Below are 18,771 nucleotides of genomic sequence, written 5' to 3' on the forward strand. Positions count from 1 at the left end.
ACAGATCGACTGGTAAGTTTCTATTGATCTCTCTTCTGCTTCTTTTTATTTTGTTTTTTATTAACTCAAAAAAATAGATTGTACAGTATTGTCTAATTAGGGATTTGAATGTCGTCTTATGTCGGTTGATTTTGTCAACAGTGAAAGAAAAACGATGGCGGCTGAATCTTCTATCTCCCAAACTGAAGAATTAAGTCCGGAAACGGATTTTAATAGGTAACTCAACCCCTTTCCTTCTCATAATCGTATGTAATTTGTATTGTCTTCATCAAGCTTGTTTATTTTTGTTGCAGTTTAGGATTCTCAATTTCTTTATAACCAAATTTTCAGAAACTGTATCAATTTTTGTCTTGTTCATCGTATGTTATACCTGAATTTTGGTTTTAACGTGCCCTAAAACAAATATCAACTAGATTACTGCTGCAGACCAACAATCAATCAGATTTAGTCTAGTCTAGTTTTAAGTAAAACTACATATTTTACGACTCTTTTGTTAGGGACGGATAGTATTATCGAATGCATAAATATTAGTAGTCAATAACTATAGGACTTGCAATGTTCTTGCCAGCAACTATAATAGAGAACAATTTGGGCAGTTCTAGGAAAATCTCATTTTCTCCAATCCATCCATCCAACACATGCACGCATGTGCGAATAGGTCGCGTTGAAATATGGATGTGTCGATAAATCATTTTTCCTTTGCTACATAGCAGATCATCAAATCCATTACTCTTATCACTAGCACACGCCATATGTTTCCTTTGAGTCTGTATCCGTTTCCTGTGTATCCACGTGTTCGGTTGTAAATATTAACATCAAACTTTTGATATTTTCTTGAGTACAAAATTCTTGGTTCTCTAATAAATCCGATAAAACCAAGGTCTCTCTGTTAATAATAAAGCTGCTTGTTCTAGTTCTTGGTCTCTCAATCGGTGTGAGTATGTCAACACAAAACCATTTATTTGAAATGCAGAATCATTGCTTTCGAGTGATGGATTCTTACTTAATTTGTTGTTCCATCAGTGTTTGATTATTTGTTAAAAACTATGGAAATCACTAGACTTTCCCAAATCTGAGGTGTAGAAGAAGACATTTTTTCCATGGCGATTTCAATATCACAATGTCTCTGGTGAAAGCAATCAACTTGGAGGATCAGAGGTACTTTTAGCCTAATAATCTTCTGTAAAGTAATCAAATAAGTATTGTTTCTTTTGTATTTAATAATCATCTTCTCCATTAATTCTTTTTCGTTTCATTCTCTGTAACAAAAATTGAAATTTGTTAACGGGGTTTTGTTTGTAAAGCTGTTGAATGGGTTACTCAGATTAATTTTCCTTTTAAATTTCACGAAATATCCATTTCAATTTGTCAAATTCCGAATCTTGTGTGCATTTTTATTTGGGTTTTTAACGTGGGTCGAACATGGGACATGGGTCGGATCAAGTGAGTCCGTTTCCGAAAAGTTCATCTGGTCGATTCAGTGGATGATTAGGTGAAATTCGAACTGATAATATGTTTATATGATTATAGTTGAAAGAAGTTTGTGAACGATTTGATTGATTATTTGAAGATGACCGAATCATCTGATCGATTCAGTGGATGATCAGATGAAATTCAAACTGATAATATGTTTATATGATTGTAGTTGAAAGAAGTTTGTGAACGATTTGATTGATTATTTGAAGATGAATTTGAATTTCATGAAATTAAAACTAATTTTATTTTCTTTGCACATTCTCTGTGACTGACATCTTTGGTTATTTTTCATCATATAGGGACTCCCTTTGGTCGTCCAATTAATTGACACAGGAAGCAGATCTCATTATTTATAAGAAAAAAAATAGAATTTTGTTTTTTCCTAACCAAATCTAGAAAAACATAGTAGTTTCAACACCCATATCCGAGTTCGAGGCCCTTCCTTAGCGTTTTTTTTTTTCTTATCTTTTATATGGTTGACCTATTTCATTCTCTATGCAAGTGATGTTTATTTACTCTTTCATCAATGAAAACTAGTATAAATTCACTAGATTGATTTTTGCCTGCACTTACCTCTATTCCAGGTCGGCTTTGATCCAGTGGGAAAGTATGGAAGAGCTGGAAAATACTGTCGCACCCTATGTTTCCGAAGTGATTAAAAAGTCTATTTATGGTGGTTATAAAAGTGCAAGTGAAGTGTTTGAAGATTATAAAACCTTCAACGTATGATAATTTGGATACCGATGTCTTTTTGCTTGCCTAATTCATAATGCATTTACTGATTGAGATTTTTTGTATTATCCTTTTACATTTAGGCTCTTCTTAAAAAAATGGTAGACAGAAAATATAAGCTTCTTGTTGAAAGATATGTTGAGGAGTACATCTATCGCTACACAGTGTAGATCCATGCCAAGGTTATTTCCATGTCTTATCTTTAGCTGCATGTTACTACAATGAAAGATTTCTCAGGCACTTGTTTTTCTTTTTTTTTTTGATTGCTGGAAAACAGATGCTTTATGAGTTTGCTTCCTTGTTATTGCTAACTGGTAAGGCCCTTCAGAAAGAGCACAGAAATTGGATCCGTGATCATATACTGAGAGTTGAATTTAACCAGGAGAGGCTTCTGTCGGACTCTCTGGAGTTTTTTTTATTATGTATGGGAGAAGATGATGAATCAGTTGGACAAGGATGCTCAGAGGGAAGTAGATAAACAAAAGGATGAAAAGTCCATCCATTTCCTGAAATATCTGACCGAACTCAAGTTCGAACTCGAGTTCAATAATGTTGAACAAAAGATAACAGAGTTCGAGGTATTACTAAGAAAGCATGTAAATTGCAGATTGTTTATTATTTTTTACTGCTGATACTGATTTTTTTGTTTGCTTTCTCATCTTATAGGAGCTAGAGTCTGAAATCACCTGTATGAAAACTGACCGGGTTTTGCGAGCTAGACATTACACTATTTATTATAAGACATTGAGCGGTGTAGAGGATCAATTCAACAGGCTTGAAATTGCATTTATTAAACTGCTACCCAAGGGCGAGGTAAGCTGAAATTTGATTTATACTGTAATTACTATTTAATTCAGTTAACAAGCTTGTGCCTTTTAGTGCTTATTATTTGTATGTATTATTGGTGACTCGGAATGATCTTGCAAAAAAGTGGTATGTCGAAAAAATACGCAAGCTGGAGCTCGTCCGGAAAGAGGGAGCCCGTCCGGAAAGAGGAGGAGGAATATAGGAACGCATGAACTGTAAGAAGATGGGGAAGGAGGCTATGGTCTCTTCTGGGGTTCTTTTGTAAAACTACGGGTGTGCTCATCTTACACCACAACTTTATAAGCTTATTCGAACTATAGCTTCTAAATAAATTTATGCCTTTGTTGGAACAGTTATCGCTCTCTGAATTCTGCAAACTCAGTTATTTATGAGTACCTTGCTTGAGTATGTAATTATGAGTACCTAGATTACCCTTATTTAATAATATTGTTAATGATTTCAGATAAGATCTTATTGAAAATATATACTCCATCCATCCCAAAATTGATGACCTAGTCATGTTCGATTTTTATCCCGTTAATAGTTGATTTTATATCATTTGGTAGTCATGTTTATATTCGTTAGTAGGTATTTTAAAATGTTTTTTAATAATATAAAATTTATGAATATCCGTGGTACAGTTTGAGAGATAAGTCATTTCTAAATTGTATCACTAGGTCATCCAATTTGGGACAGAGGTAGTATATAATGCAGCAACATTGATTCCCACCAAGTCCACAGTTCCTTTCTTAGCATAGATTTCCTGGGGGCATAGATTTCCTGGGTCTCAGGGTATGTGTCCCTCACATTCTTCGTACTTAACTTCTTGTTTAGATAACCATTCTTCTTTACAAACATAGTCTCCGACTGCTTCTCATCCCAACCGAGGTCTTGGTCAATTTGAAGAGATTCTCTCGTTGTTTTCCATCAACCTAACATTGTATCCGTCGAACCTCTCGCAAAAGGCATACTTAAAAACTGAACACTTCACCACAGGTCACAATCCGGAGTTCTTGACAATATCTTTCACCTCGTCACATTCCAAATGAAATGGCCATTTCTTCACCGTAGTGTTTGAAGCTTGGCGTTTCAAAAGACGGATGACATGCTTATGATCCTAAATACCAAAAATACCAAATTAAAAAAAATACGAACACTTGAAGCAAATATAAGATAAATACACTTTAAAAGAAAAAGTTGGATTGAGATTATCACCTTTTCAAGAGACAATAATCATACTTAGTGAGTAAACAGCTCAAGGAACCGTAGATATTTAATGTACAGATTTAGATATATTAATCACCTTCTTTCATACGCAACCCATCTGTTCCCGTTCTTTTCACATGCTCCGAACCATCAAGGTCCACCAAATGAAATTGTAGGACCTCCACGGACCGCCGTACCCTCTCGGGACACGGCCACATAGCACCGATACTGTCCCCACTTGACCACCTTGAGGTTAGGTGTGGGGTTTTGATCCAAAAGGCCTCGGTGCTATGTAGGGAGAATGTCTAGATTATATATCACCATATGGAACTTGTTCTCCTCCATGTGGGACTATCTTTAGCTACCCCATGTGTGACTCGCATGTGTGTATTGAGCCACACAACTCCAACAATCTCCACCTTGGAGAGAATACACACCACCTCGCCACCTCCTTATGCTACCAATCAAACAATGATTACTGCCACCAGATGCTCTTGGAACACTACTCAACACCTGAGCTTCCCGGCTCCACCTGCGACCTTCCGATTACCGGCATTCCATAACCACTCTTCAGCCCGACTCCCGGTAGCTCCACCTTGCTCAGATACCATTTTTCTATAACCAATGACTCAATCTAGCACAATCAATCAAGAATTGAAAATGGAAATGAAATCAATTTAATCAAGCACACACACAACACAAGGATTTATAGTGGTTCGATCAAGATGATCTACATCCACTTGCAAAGACGATGAAATGATTCCACTATGATGATCAAACAAGTTACAAGGTTTCCCCTAAATCCCCTCTTAAGAACTCTTGCCTCACACTCTCTCAAGAGCTACATAAGTTTCTCTCTCTATTATAAACCCTAGCCTCCCTTTTATACTTGACCTAGGTTTACAAAAGAGACTTAATGGACTGTTGGCCCAATCTATTGGATCAGGCCCAACTAAATACTTACAAGTATTCAAGGCATAATACAACAAATCTACACCTTGACTTGAATACTATCACCATTCATCATTTTCCATCATCGTCTTCGCTTAGCCCTTATAAGGGATCTCAACACTTGTTGACACCAACCAAGTCCAAGCAATACTTGAACTTGATACTTGGAACCGGCTCTATCAAGATGTCTGCAGGGTTGTCCGTTGTAGGAACCTTAAGCACAACTATCTTCCCTTCTTCAACGACATCCATTTCAAGAGACTCAATTTCTTCAATCATAGAAGTTCCCCATTCTACTGATTCTTCACCACTGATTGCTTCTTCATAGTTTCTTAACTTATCCCTATTTATGCTCTCACCCACTGCAAGTGCATACGCAACCAAATCAGCATGGCCATATCTCTGAGGTGGTCTGATTTCTCTCCTCACTTTGTCTCTAGCAAGATTGTACTGATGATCTTGTGCATGATCTTCCTGGGAAGGCTCTTGCACAATTTCCTGATCATCCTCACCAGAAACAACAATCTCATTGTTTCCTTGAACTTGTATCTCAAGTTCCATCTTGTCACCTAGCTCCACCTTATCGCCAACACTCTCCTCAACTCTTCTATTTAGTTCTTCATTCTCTGGATTCAACATCGATTGCTCATCAAATGTCACATCTCTACTACTAAGAAACTTGTTTGATCTTTCTTCAGGACACCATAACCTGTAGCCTTTAACACCCTTTTCATACCCAAGAAATATACACTTCTTTGCTCCAGGCTCTAGCTTCCCCTCATTCACATGAGCATAGTTGGACATCCAAAAATCTTCAAGTCTTCATACATAGCATGTGAACCTGTTCAAACTTCATTTGGAGTCTTACACTCAATAGAAGTCGATGGAGATCTGTTCACTAAATAAACTGATGTGTTCGCGGCTTCGGCCTAAAGCTGCCTTGGTAACCCAGCATTGGAGAGCATTGCACCGTGCCTTCTCCATTATGGTTCTGTTCATCCTTTCTGCTATACCATTTTGCTGTGGTGTTTTTCTGACTGTGCGGTGTCTCACAATCCCTTGCTCCTTGCAGAACTCATTGAAGTCACCCCTACAAAATTCCAAATCATTGTCTGTCCTCAAGCACTTGATTTGTCTTCCAGTTTGTTTCTCAACCATAGTCTTCCATTGCTTGAACTTGACAAAAATTTCATCTTTGTGTTTAAGTATGAATACCCATACCTTCCTTGATAAATCATCAATGAATGTCAACACATATCTACCACCACTATGTGACTCCACCCGAGAAGGACCCCAAAGATCAGAATGAATATAATCCAAAACACCCTTGGTGTTATGAATAGATGTACTGAACTTGACTCAACACTGCTTCCCAAAGACACAATATTCACAGAAATCAAGCTTACATGTTTTATGACCACAAAGCAATCCCTGCTTGCTCAAAACATCCAACCCCCTCTCACTCATATGCCCTAACCGCATATGCCACAACTTGGTAGTATCATCTTCTGAAATTGAAGAACATACAACTGCATCACCTGTTACAGTAGTACCTTGCAGCGTATAAAGACCATTAATCCTCTCGCCTTTCATAATTGTAAGACTTCCCCTTGAGACACGAATAACTCCACCTTCACCTTGATACTTGAAACCGTTTGAATCAAGTGTACCCAAAGAAATCAAATTTCCTCTCAAATCCGGAACATGCCTAACCTTGGTTAAAGTCCTCACAATACCATCATGCATCTTAATTTGAATTGTACCTATACCCACCACTTTACAAGTGACATTGTTTCCCATAAGAACTCTTCCACCTTCTCGAGTTTGATAAGTAGAAAACCATTCTCTATGAGGACACATATGAAAAGTATAACCCGAATCAAGAATCCACCCATTATCCGAGCTTTCAGTATAAACCGTGGGAACCGTTCCATCATCACTTTCTACTTCAACATTTGCCACGATGCCTTGGTTTGTATTCTTCTCAACGTTCTTCCTTTTTGGACAATCCTTCTTGAAATGCCCTTGTTCCTTACAATGAAAGCAATTGAATTTACCGGATTTAGATTTAGACCTTGACTTTGATCTACTCCTATCAAATCCACCCTTTTGGTTTACTCTTCCTCTTACAAACAACCTATCTCCCGAATTATCTTTACCATCAATACCCGTCTTCTTTAACTCCTTAGAGTTCAAAGACGCTTTAACGTCTTCCATGGAAATTGTGGTTTTTCCATACATTACAGTATCAACAAAATTATCATAAGATGGTGGTAAGGAACAAAGCAAACCTAATGCTTGGTCTTCATCTTCAATTTTGACATCAATATTTGCCAAATCCAAGAGAATTTTATTATAATCATCAATGTGATCTATAATAGACATTCCTTCATGCATTCTAAGAGTATGTTACTTCTTCTTAAGATAAAGACGATTAGTCACGTATTTAGTCATGTACCTTTTTTCCAACTTGTTCCATAGCCCGTCCGGAGTCGTTTCCGTCGCAACTTCTCTCAAGACCTCATTGCTTAAACACAACAAAATTGATCCATGTGCTTTCTCCATAAGTTCTTCCTTCGCTTCATCCGTCAATGTTGCTGCTAGAGCCGTTTTCCCTTTCAAAGTTTTCACCAAACCTTGTTGTACCAAAACAACCCTCATCTTTAGCCTCCATAGATTGAAATCATTCCTTCCATAAAACTTCTCAATCTTATACTTTGTAGCCATTGTAGATTGCTTCTACCCGGAGCTCTGATACCATTTTGTAGGACCTCCACGGACCGCCACACCCTCTCCGGGCACGGCCACATAACACCGATACTGTCCCCACTTGACCACCTTGAGGCTAGGTGTGGGTTTTGATCCAAAAGGCCTCGATGCTATGTAGGGTGAATGTCTAGCTTATATATCACCATATGGTACTTGTTCTCCTCCATGTGGGACTATCTTTAGCTACCCCATGTGTGATTCACATGTGTGTATTGAGCCACACAACTCCAACAGAAGTTTTGCAGATAATATATTATCTCCAGCATCATCTTTAGTGACTCATGTGATTCTACTTTGCTCTAGTGAGATTGTAAAGATGGCATGAGTGCGACTGTCCAACAGACACACAAATGAAGTGCAACAAAAGCTTATTAAAATGTTTCAAAGATAAGTGCGAGCGCCATGATATACAATAACCAGGTATCACCCCGGCCGTAGTCAACCTCTATCAACTTTATTATGTTGTTTGGACGGCCGTCTATATTCTCCCATAACATTGTAATAGGGATTGTGGTCGGATCAAATTAGCCGGAGCTCGCTTTCCCAGCTGTGGATTAGAAAATTTATGATCAAATGTAATCCCAATATTAAATTTAGCCGTTATTACGTTGATCCTATAGATTAGCTGGGGGTTGAGCCTATAAGTCAGTCGAGGCTTAAAACCCCAGTATTTTGTTGGTTGGGTCAAATTAGCCGGGACATACAGCTCCGACCGTGGCCCCTTAAACAGATCCTTGTGTTTTGTTGGTTGGGTAAAATTAGTTTGGGTCTATAGCCACGGTCGTGGCCCCTTAAACAGATTTTGGTGTTTGGTCGGCCCATTTATATCCTTTTATAATAAAAATTTTCGAACCCACTACCCCCGGTGTTTAGCTAATCAAATAATAATATCGTATTTAGTTATTTGAGTCATTGTTTTCATACGCCTTAACCATCAAAAATATCCAAAGTATTTAGTTAATGAAATATAATTGTCCGCTTAGTTGTGCCACATTGGGGGCTAGTTAGCAGGGTTCAGGATTCATGGATTGTTCAGTTTCGACCAATGGAACAATCCAGTATTTTTCTAGTTAGTTTATAGCATGTTGCTTTTGAATTTTGGTGGAAACTCATTTTTGAAAATGAGACCTTCAATTCAAGTCAAAATTAGAAAATTGATGGCTTGCTACAAAGCTTACAATCAATGGGTGAGTATCTTATAAATGATCAAAAAAATATCTTACCTCGTTTTTTAGGATACAAAGCGTGTACCGTCGCCTTTGAATTTTGGTAGAAACTCGTTTTTGCGAATGAGTCCTTCAATTCAGGTCATAACTATAGAAATGATGACTTGTTACAAAGCTTACAATCAATGGGTGAATATCTCGTAAAATGATCAAAAAAATATTTTGCCTCATTTTTGAGGATACAAAGCGTGTACCGTCGCCTTTGATTTATGGTAGAAACTCACTTTTGCGAATGAGACCTTCAATTCAAGTCAAAACAAGAGAATTGATGGCTTGTTAAAATGCTTAGAATCAATGGGTGAATATCTTGTAAAATGATCCACAAAATATTTTGCCTCATATTTGAGGATACAAAGCGTGTACCGTCGCCTTTGATTTTTCGTAGAAACTCACTTTTACGAATGAGACATTTAATGGAAGTAAAAATATTAGAGCAATGATGACTTCTTACAAAACTGACAATCAATGGTGAATATCTTGTAAAATGATCCAATAAATATTTTGCCTCATTTTTGAAGATACAAAGCGTGTACCGTCGCCTTTGATTTATGAGAAAAGAGATCACATCTATCCCAAAAACTCAAAAAACTATTTAAAAACGATAATAAATTACATTCGGAAATTCCTTTGAACGTAAAAAGCCGGGCGCCCAACAATATGTAACCCCACTCCATTATCCAAAAAACATCCTTGCTTAGCCATGCCATTTGCTGCGAAATTTGCTTCACGAAAGGTGTGAACAAACAGAATAGAGTCATACAAACCCTTAATATCCGTCCACCTTTGTTGTGCAAATCAGGGAACGTTATCTTTCTCCAAAGCTGTAATCACACTAGTTGAATCCGAACGAATCACCACCTGCCTCTAACCCCATTGAGTATCCCATTCCAGACCAGCAAGAAAACCATATAACTCTGCCATATAATTTGAAGCGATGCCTAAACAATTGCACATACCTCCTACAACTTCAGAACTAGTATTCCTCTCCACCACACCAGCTCCCGCCACTCCTGGATTTCCTCTTGATGCACCATCAGTACACAACAACAACTCGTTATGATTTGGCGGCGCCCAATAACATTCCTTAGGAACTGAATGTTTCACCTTTCTATAGCTAACACGAAATAAATCTAGCAGATTCAAATGGTCAAAAACTAGAGAAATGAAGGCTTGTTACAAAGCTTACAATGAATGGGTGAATATCTTGTAAGATGATTCCAAAAATAGTTTTCCTCATTTTTGAGGATACAAAGCGTGTACCGTCGCCTAGATTTTTTGTAGAAACACACTTTTGCGAATGAGACCTCCAATTCAAGTAAAAACTAGAGAAATGATGACTTGTTACAAAGCTTACAATCAATGGGTAAATATCTTGTAAAATGATCCACAAAAATTTTTGCCTCATTTTTGAGGATACAAAGCGTGTACCGTCTCCTTTGATTTTTGGTAGAAGCTCACTTTTGCGAATGAGATCTTCAATTTAAGTCAAAAATAGATAAATGATGGCTTGTTACAAAGCTTACAATCAATGGGTGAATATCTTGTAAAATGATCCAAAAAATATTTTGCCTCATTTTTGAGGATACAAAGCGTGTACCGTCGCCTTTGATCTTTGGTAGATACTCACTTTTGCGAATGAGAGCTTCAATTTAAGTCAAAACTTGAGAAATGATGGATTGTCACAAATCTTACAATAAATTGGTGAATATCTTGTAAAATGATCCAAAAAATATTTTGCCTCATTTTTGAGGATACAACCGTCGCCTTTGAATATTGGTAGAAACTCACTTTGCGAATCAGACCTTCAATTCAATTCAAAACTAGAGAAACGACGGATTGTTAAAAAGATTACAATCAATGGGGGAATATTTTATAAAATGATCCAAAAAATATTTTTCCTCATTTTTAGGATACAAAGCGTGTACCGTCGCCTTCGAATTTTGGTAGAAATTAACTTTTTAGGATACAAAACGTGTATCGTCGCCTTCGAATTTTGGTAGAAATTCACTTTTGCGAATGAGACAATTAATTAAAGTCAAAACTAGAGAAATGATGGCTTGTTACAAAGCTTACAATCAATGGGTGAATATCTTGTAAAATGATCCAAAAAATATTTTGCCTCATTTTTGAGGATACAAAGCGTGTACCGTCGCCTTTGATTTTTGGTAGAAACTCACTTTTTCTAATGAGACCTTAAATTCAATACCAAACTATAGAAATTATGGCTTGTTACAATGCTTAAAATCAATTGGTGAATCTCTTGTAAAATGATCCAAAAAATATTTTTCTTCATTTTTGAGGATACAACCGTCGCCTTTGAATATTAGTAGAAACTCACTTTTGCGAATGAGACCTTCAATTAAATTCAAAACTAGAGAAATGATGGATTGTTAAAAAGCTTACAATCAATGGGTGAATATCTTTTAAAATGATCGAAAAAATATTTTACCTCATTTTTGAGGATACAACTGTCTCCTTTGAATATCGGTAGAAACTCACGTTTGCTAATGAGACCTTCAATTCAATTAAAAACTAGAGAAATGATGGATTGTTACAAAGCTTACAATCAATGGGTGAATATCTTATAAATTGATCCAAAAAATATTTTGCCTCATTTTTAGGATACAAAGCGTGTAACGTCGGCTTCAAATTTTGGTAGAAACTCACTTTTGCGAATGAGACCTTTGATTCAAGTCAAAACTATAGAATTGATGGATTGTTACAAAGCTTACAATAAATGGGTGAATATCTTGTAAAATGATCCAAAAAATATTTTGCTTTTTTTTTTTTTTGATAAGTCAAAAATTGTATTAAAAGATAACAAAATTTACAAAGTATAATTTACAAGAAAAGAGGTCACAACAACCCCAAAAACTTGTAAACTACTTAAAACGATAATAAGAAACATTTGGATATTCAACTGAACTTAAAAAAGGTTGTCTTCCATCATAATGTATTCCCACTTCATTAGCAAGTAAAAAACCACGCTTAGCCATTTTATCCGCTGCAAAATTCGCCTCCCTAAAAGTGTGAATGAACCTTATAGATACATAATGCCTACAAATTGCCATCCATCTGCTCCTTGAAAACCAAGGGATTGAAGAGTTTTTGAAAGCTTCTACCACACCAAAAGAATCTGATCGTACACAAATACGCTCAAAACCCCATTGCATAGCCCACTCCAAACCAACAATAATTTCATAAAGTTCTGCCAAGTAATTAGAGGTAACACTAAGGCTGATACTCATAGCTCCAAGTACTGCACAATTAGCGTCTCTAGCCACCACCCCATCTCCTGCAATGCCTGGATTCCCCCGCGCCGGTCCATCACAACAAATCTGGAGCTCATTATCATCTGGAGGTTGCCAAAACACTTCAACATGTTGCTGATGCTTGACGCTATGGACCACTCGAAAATAATCAAGAATCATAACATCTTCAGCGCTATTTAGCATATATCCCCTAAGCCGGACTGAATAATCTTGAATCAGCTTCAAAACATGCTTGTAAAACAGGTTCCAATTGGTTTTTTTGCGTTCAAAAACGCATTTGTTGCGCATAGCCCACAGCTCCGACCTGACAACAAGTTTTACAACCAACCACATGTCCCGTATCATTTTGCTTCTACTCTTGGCTATTTTGAATGAAACAACAAGATTATAGTTAGCAGATAAACCAAAAATATCTGAAATCCAATTCCACGCGCGAGCTGCAAAGGAGCAATGAAAAAGAACATGTTCCAGCGATTCTTCCTCAATGTCGCACAACACACATTTTTTCGCCAATTGAATTTTGAACCTGGTTTGAATAAGATCATAAGTGGCGCACGCCCCACGAACAAACTTCCAGTTTTGAGCAGCTAGAGTAGGGTGCACTTCTTTTCTACACAAAAGGGCAGCAACAAAAAATTGCCATGCTTCTGACGAATAAGTTCTTTGGCCGAACTTACACTAAACACGCCAGAGAAATTAGGCATCCAAATCCTTGTATCAGGCCCGCCAAGAAGAGATGGAAGCCTGTCCATCTCCAGACCAGCGGCAAGTAAACGTTCCATATGCACGTCAGGAATTACCCACTGATTAGCAATCAAACAATCACTCACCATCACCAATCTGTCCAGCGTGTTATCATTCAAAATATCTGCAACAGATCTTTCCCCATACCAAGCATCATAGTATAAATAAGTAGACTTGCCATCACCTAACAGTACCTTGGTATTAGCCTCCACAGTGTTATACACTTTTCTAATACCCGGGAGAATGGTAGACTTAACCCCATAAGTCTTGATGCAACCATTTCTACCAAAAACTTGGCCTTAAGGTATCCAACCCACTTCTTATTAGAAGTGCGAATTTTCCACCATAGTTTCATGAGCATATAGCATTATTCATAGTAGCCATACGAGATAAACCAAGACCTCCCTCCTCAAAGGATAACAGATTTTATCATACGCCACCACCACAACATGACTAACATTAGAATCTCCGGACCAAATAAAATTTCTAATTGCTCTTTCACATTGCAAAATAAATTTGCGAGGCCACTTATAAATTTCCATGTTGTGAATAGAATAACTGGAGATAACAGTTTTTACTAGAACTATGCGGCCATGAAAAGATAAGAGAAAAACCTTCCAACCAGCAAGTTGAACCTTGATCTTCTCAACTACATTAAAAATATGGTGATATCTAACAGTACCAGGAATAATTTTCACTCCCAAGTAACGGTCTGGCAAATTAGTCACACTCATCCCCAAATAATCAGCAAGATATTTTCTTCTACTCAAAGAACCTCCTCCATAATAAATCTTACTATTTTGGCGACAAACAATTTGACCTGAAGCACGCTGATATTTACCCAACAAATCCACCATATTATGAAGACTTCGTAAATTGCCTTTACAAAAAATCATAATGTCATCAGCAAAAAAGAGACGAGTAGGAGAAATGCCACCTCTTGTAACCATGTGCGACATCTTCTTTTCAGGAAAAAGCTTCGTTATATTTCTGCTAAGAACATCTTCAATCAAGAAAAAAATCAAAGGAGAGAGAGGATCCCCTTGACGTAAACCGCTATTAATCTTGAAGTAACCCTCCGGACTGCCATTCAAGAGAATAGAGATTCTAGCAGAATTTAAGATATGAAGAATCCAAGTGCACCACTTCTCGGAGAAACCATACCTACGAAAAACTTCCATTACAAAAGACCAACTTACTGTGTCGAAAGCTTGGGAGATATCAAGCTTAAGGACAATGTTGCCATCTTTGCGTTTAATATGAATCTCATTGACCATTTCAGAAGCTAGGCTAATGTTTTCATGGATATTACGCCCTTTCATAAAAGCGACTTGTTCCTCAGAAACAAGATTGTCCAAAACACTGCCAAGTCTAGATGCCAAGATCTTAGTAAAAATTTTGAAGAAAAAATTACTAAGACCAATCAGACGAAAATTACGAAGAGTATTTGCACCTCTTACCTTGGGTAACAAAATGATCATGCTAGAGTTGACGCCATTTGGAATATGACCAGTATTCCAACAAAAGATGATATCCTTGATCAAATCTTCTTTAATTGTGTCCCAACAATGACGATAAAAGCAAACAGAAAAACCATCCGGACCTGGAGCACTATCGGCCCCCAAATCAAAAACTACTTGCTTTATTTCCTCTGGTGTTGGAATTCTGTCCATGGATAGACTTTCCTCCTTCGAGATGCTGATGTGCTCATAATCAAATAAACTAGGATCACAGTCAAACTCCGGACCGTTAAACTTGTCTTCATAATAATGCACAACATGATCTCTAAGTTGGTAATCATATGAAATAGTATTACCAGCACCATCTACTAATTCAGAAATAGTATTAGAGCTTCTACGAATACGAATGTTATTGTGGAAAAAATTAGTATTGCTTGAACCCTCCACAAGCCACTGATTTCTTGCTTTTTGTTTAAGCATACTAAGTTGCTGCAGACGCGTATCACTAAGCTTGGCCATAGCATCTTTCATAATATTAAGCTTCGTTATATCCTTAGGGTCTTCATCTGAACAAAGAGCTACAGTTTCAAATCTCAATTGATCTTGCTTCAACCGAGAAAGAATATTCCCAAACACTGGAAGATTCCACTCCTTGATCACTCCTTTGAGCCTCTTTAATTTATACGTCAATATAAAGTCAAGAGACCCACTAACCGACATGTTCCAACTTTCACGAACCATACGAAGAAAATCATTGTGCAAGAACCACATCTTTTGAATACGAAAAGGAGCTCTTTTGGGTCTGGGAACAACAAAAGGAAAACCCAAGAGAGTAGAATGATCGGAAACTTCCCTAGGAAGATATTTACACCGCCAATTCTCAAACCTTGCCATCCAAGCCGCATTAATAACAACACGACCGAGTTTACTAATGATCCTATCAGTACCCTATTGCCTATTAGTCCAAGTGAATTTAGTACCCAAAAAATCAACTTCAAAGAGATTATTGTCATCTAACCAATCCGAAAACTCATTAATAGTTGTAGTTCCACGCTCAAGACCCCCTTTTTTTCATCAAGACGAAGGATACAATTAAAATCACCAATGACTAACCAAGGAATAACGTTATCCTGAATATTAAGTTGTTGCCAAAGTCTTCTTCTGGTAACTTGAATATAGCTAGCATGGACAAAAGAAATATGCACCCCATCAACCTCAAAAGTAATGGCCTGTTTACTCACATTAACAATTGAAGGCCTTATTGTATTTAAATAACAAACCCAAAGATTAACAATACTAGAAGCAGAAGGATTATGAATAACCTGAGGAGAAAAACCTTTTTTTTGAATTCTATTACCAAAGGCCTCTGAGCAGTGCACCTTAGGTTTAGCAATGCATAAAATTTCAGGTTGAAACTCCCTTATTAACAGTTTAAGTTTATCTTGAGCTGCATCACGAGCAACTCCATTTATATTCCAAAATAAAACCCGCATTATTAAACTCTGGGGTTTTGAGTTTTATTTAGCTTTGCTTGACTGGAAGCATTTGAGGAGGATTTAAGTCTTGGAGAAGAACCATTACGAGCTCTAATTCCCAGTTCTGTGTTGTCTTCTAAATCTGAAAGGGATTCGTGATCTCTCAAAGCATCGATTTTAGCCTGAAGTGCTATCAGCTGCTGGTGCTTAGCTCGCTTAGCCACTTCATATACCTTATAAATATCATGCACAACTGATGGTTCACTAATATAGCTACCGCCAAGGATATTAAATTTCTTGTGAGAGATATATTCAGAACTTTTCTCAAGAGCGTCACACAAAGGTGTAGACAAAGATGAAACAGGAATCCTACCCGGATTAGGAAGTTTAGTTCTAGCCAATTCAACATTCCCACCAGGCTTAAAAAATTTTGCCTCATTTTTGAGGATACAAAGCGTGTACCGTGGCCTTTGATTTTTGGTAGAAACTCACTTTTTCGAATGAGACCTTCAATTCAGTTCCAAACTAGAGATATGATGGCTTGTTACTATGCTTACAATCAATGGGTGAATATGTTGTAAAATGATCCAAAAAATATTTTGCCTCATTTTTGAGGATACAACCGTCGCATTTGAATATTGGTAGAAACTCACTTTTGCGAATGAGACCTTTAATTTAAGTCAAAACTAGAGAAATGATGGCTTGTTACAAAGCGTACAATCAATGTGTGAATATCTTGTAAAATGTTCCACAAAATATTTTGCCTCATTTTTGAGAAATCAAAGCGTGTACCGTCGCCTTCGAATTTTTGTAGAAACTCACTTTTGTGAATGAGACCTTCAATTCAAGTCAAAACTAGAGTAATGATGTCTTGTTACGAAGCTTACAATCAATGGGTGAATATCTTGTAAAATAATCCACAAAATATTTTGCCTTATTTTTGAGGATACAAAGTGTATACCGTCGCCTTTGATTTTTTGGTAGAAAATCACTTTTGCGAATGAGACATTCAATTCAAGTCAAAACTATATTTTTTTTGTGATAAGTCAAAAAATGTATTGATCAAAAAATTATTTACAAGATAGGTTATGAGAAAAGAGGTCACATCAATCCCAAAAACTCAAAAAACTATTTAAAAACGATAATAAATTACATTTAGAAATTCCTTGGAAAGTAAAAAATTCCGGCGCCCAACAATATGTAACCCCACCCAAAAATTATTTACAAGACAGCCATGCCATCTGCTGCGAAATTTGCTTCACGAAAGGTGTGAACAAACAGAATAAAGTCATACAAACCATTAATATCCGTCCACCTTTGTTGTGCAAACCAGAGAACGATATATTTCTCCAAAGCTTAATCACACTAGTTGAATCCGAACGAATCACCACCTGCATGTAACCCCATTGAGTATCCCATTCCAGACCAGTAAGAATACCATATAACTCCGCCATATAATTTGAAGCGATGCCTAAACAATTGCACATACCTCCTACAACTTCAGAACTAGCATTCCTCTCCACCACACCATCTCCCGTCACCCCTGGATTGCCTCTTGATGCACCATCAGTACACAGCAGCAACTCGTTATGATTTGGCGGCGCCCAATAACATTCCTTAGGAACTGAATGTTTCACCTTTCTATAGGTAACACGAAATAAATCTAGCAGATTCAAATGGTCAAAAACTAGAGAAATGAAGGCTTGTTACAAAGTATACAATAAATGGGTGAATATCTTGTAAAATGATTCCAAAAATATTTTTCCTCATTTTTGAGGATACAAAGCGTGTACCGTCGCCTTAGATTTCTGGCAGAAACACACTTTTGCGAATGAGACCTCCAATTCAAGTCAAAACTAGAGAAATGATGAATTGTTTCAAAGCTTACAATCAATGGGTAAATATCTTGTAAAATGATCCACAAAAAATTTTGCCTCATTTTTGAGGATACAAAGCGTGTACCGTCTCCTTTGATTTTTGGTAGAAGCTCACTTTTGCGAATGAGATCATCAATTTAAGTCAAAAATAGAGAAATGATGGCTTGTTACAAAGCTTACAATCAATGGGTGAATATCTTGTAAAATGATCCAAAAAATATTTTGCCTCATTTTTGAGGATACAAAGCGTGTACCGTCGCCTTTGATCTTTGGTAGAAACTCACTTTTGCGAATGAGAGCTTCAATTTAAGTCAAAACTTGAGAAATGATGGCTTGTTACAAATCTTATAATAAATTGGTGAATATCTTGTAAAATGATCCAAAAAATATTTTTCCTTATTTTTGAGGATACAAACGTCGCCTTTGAATATTGGTAGGAACTCACTTTATCGAATCAAACCTTCAATTCAATTCAAAACTAGAGAAATGATGGATTGTTACAAATCTTAAAATTATTGGGGGAATATTTTATAAAATGATCCAAAAAATATTTTGCCTCATTTTTAGGAAACATAACTTGTACCGTCGCCTTCAAATTTTGGTAGAAATTAACTTTTTAGGATACAAAACGTGTACCGTCGCCTTCGAATTTTGGTAGAAATTCACTTTTGCGAATGAGACATTTAATTCAAGTAAAAACTAGATAAATGATGGCTTGTTACAAAGCTTACAATCAATGGGTGAATATCTTGTAAAATGATCCAAAAAATATTTTG

General features: G+C 36.8%; 1 protein-coding gene and 1 long non-coding RNA gene across 4 annotated transcripts; one reads left to right on the forward strand and one right to left on the reverse strand.

Moving 5' to 3' along the window:
* Positions 1–759: 759 nt before the first annotated feature.
* LOC113298213 lies at positions 760–3,428 on the forward strand. 3 transcript variants are annotated; one of them, XR_003334088.1, is made up of 6 exons: positions 760–1,158; positions 2,061–2,199; positions 2,292–2,390; positions 2,486–2,786; positions 2,875–3,021; positions 3,140–3,428. It is a non-coding gene; the product is annotated as an uncharacterized LOC113298213 (long non-coding RNA). The 3 variants fall into 3 exon arrangements; XR_003334089.1 differs by having other exon boundaries at positions 2,486–2,522; positions 2,591–2,786; positions 2,875–3,428; XR_003334087.1 differs by having other exon boundaries at positions 2,875–3,428.
* A 6,603-nt stretch (positions 3,429–10,031) lies between these two features.
* Positions 10,032–15,363, reverse strand: LOC113295102. Its single transcript, XM_026543456.1, has 4 exons — positions 13,806–15,363; positions 13,080–13,481; positions 12,207–12,876; positions 10,032–10,281 (listed from the first exon to the last, which is right to left on the reverse strand). Exons 1-4 carry the CDS (start codon positions 15,361–15,363, stop codon positions 10,032–10,034), a joined length of 2,880 nt encoding a protein of 959 aa, XP_026399241.1.
* Positions 15,364–18,771: the final 3,408 nt, after the last annotated feature.

This window comes from Papaver somniferum, chromosome 7, assembly GCF_003573695.1.
Source record: "Papaver somniferum cultivar HN1 chromosome 7, ASM357369v1, whole genome shotgun sequence".
Lineage (NCBI taxonomy): Eukaryota > Viridiplantae > Streptophyta > Magnoliopsida > Ranunculales > Papaveraceae > Papaver > Papaver somniferum.

Bases quoted from the DNA above. Each gene is read 5' to 3' on its own strand.
- LOC113295102 (XM_026543456.1), bottom strand. From the start codon at position 15,363: ATGTCGGTTAGTGGGTCTCTTGACTTTATATTGACGTATAAATTAAAG. The intron at 13,482-13,805 runs GTTGGAAGGTTT...GGATACCTTAAG, and splicing joins GATCAAGGTTCAACTTGCTG to GCCAAGTTTTTGGTAGAAAT. The intron at 10,282-12,206 runs GTTCATTCACAC...ATTTCGTGTTAG, and splicing joins AGGCATTATGTATCTATAAG to CTATAGAAAGGTGAAACATT.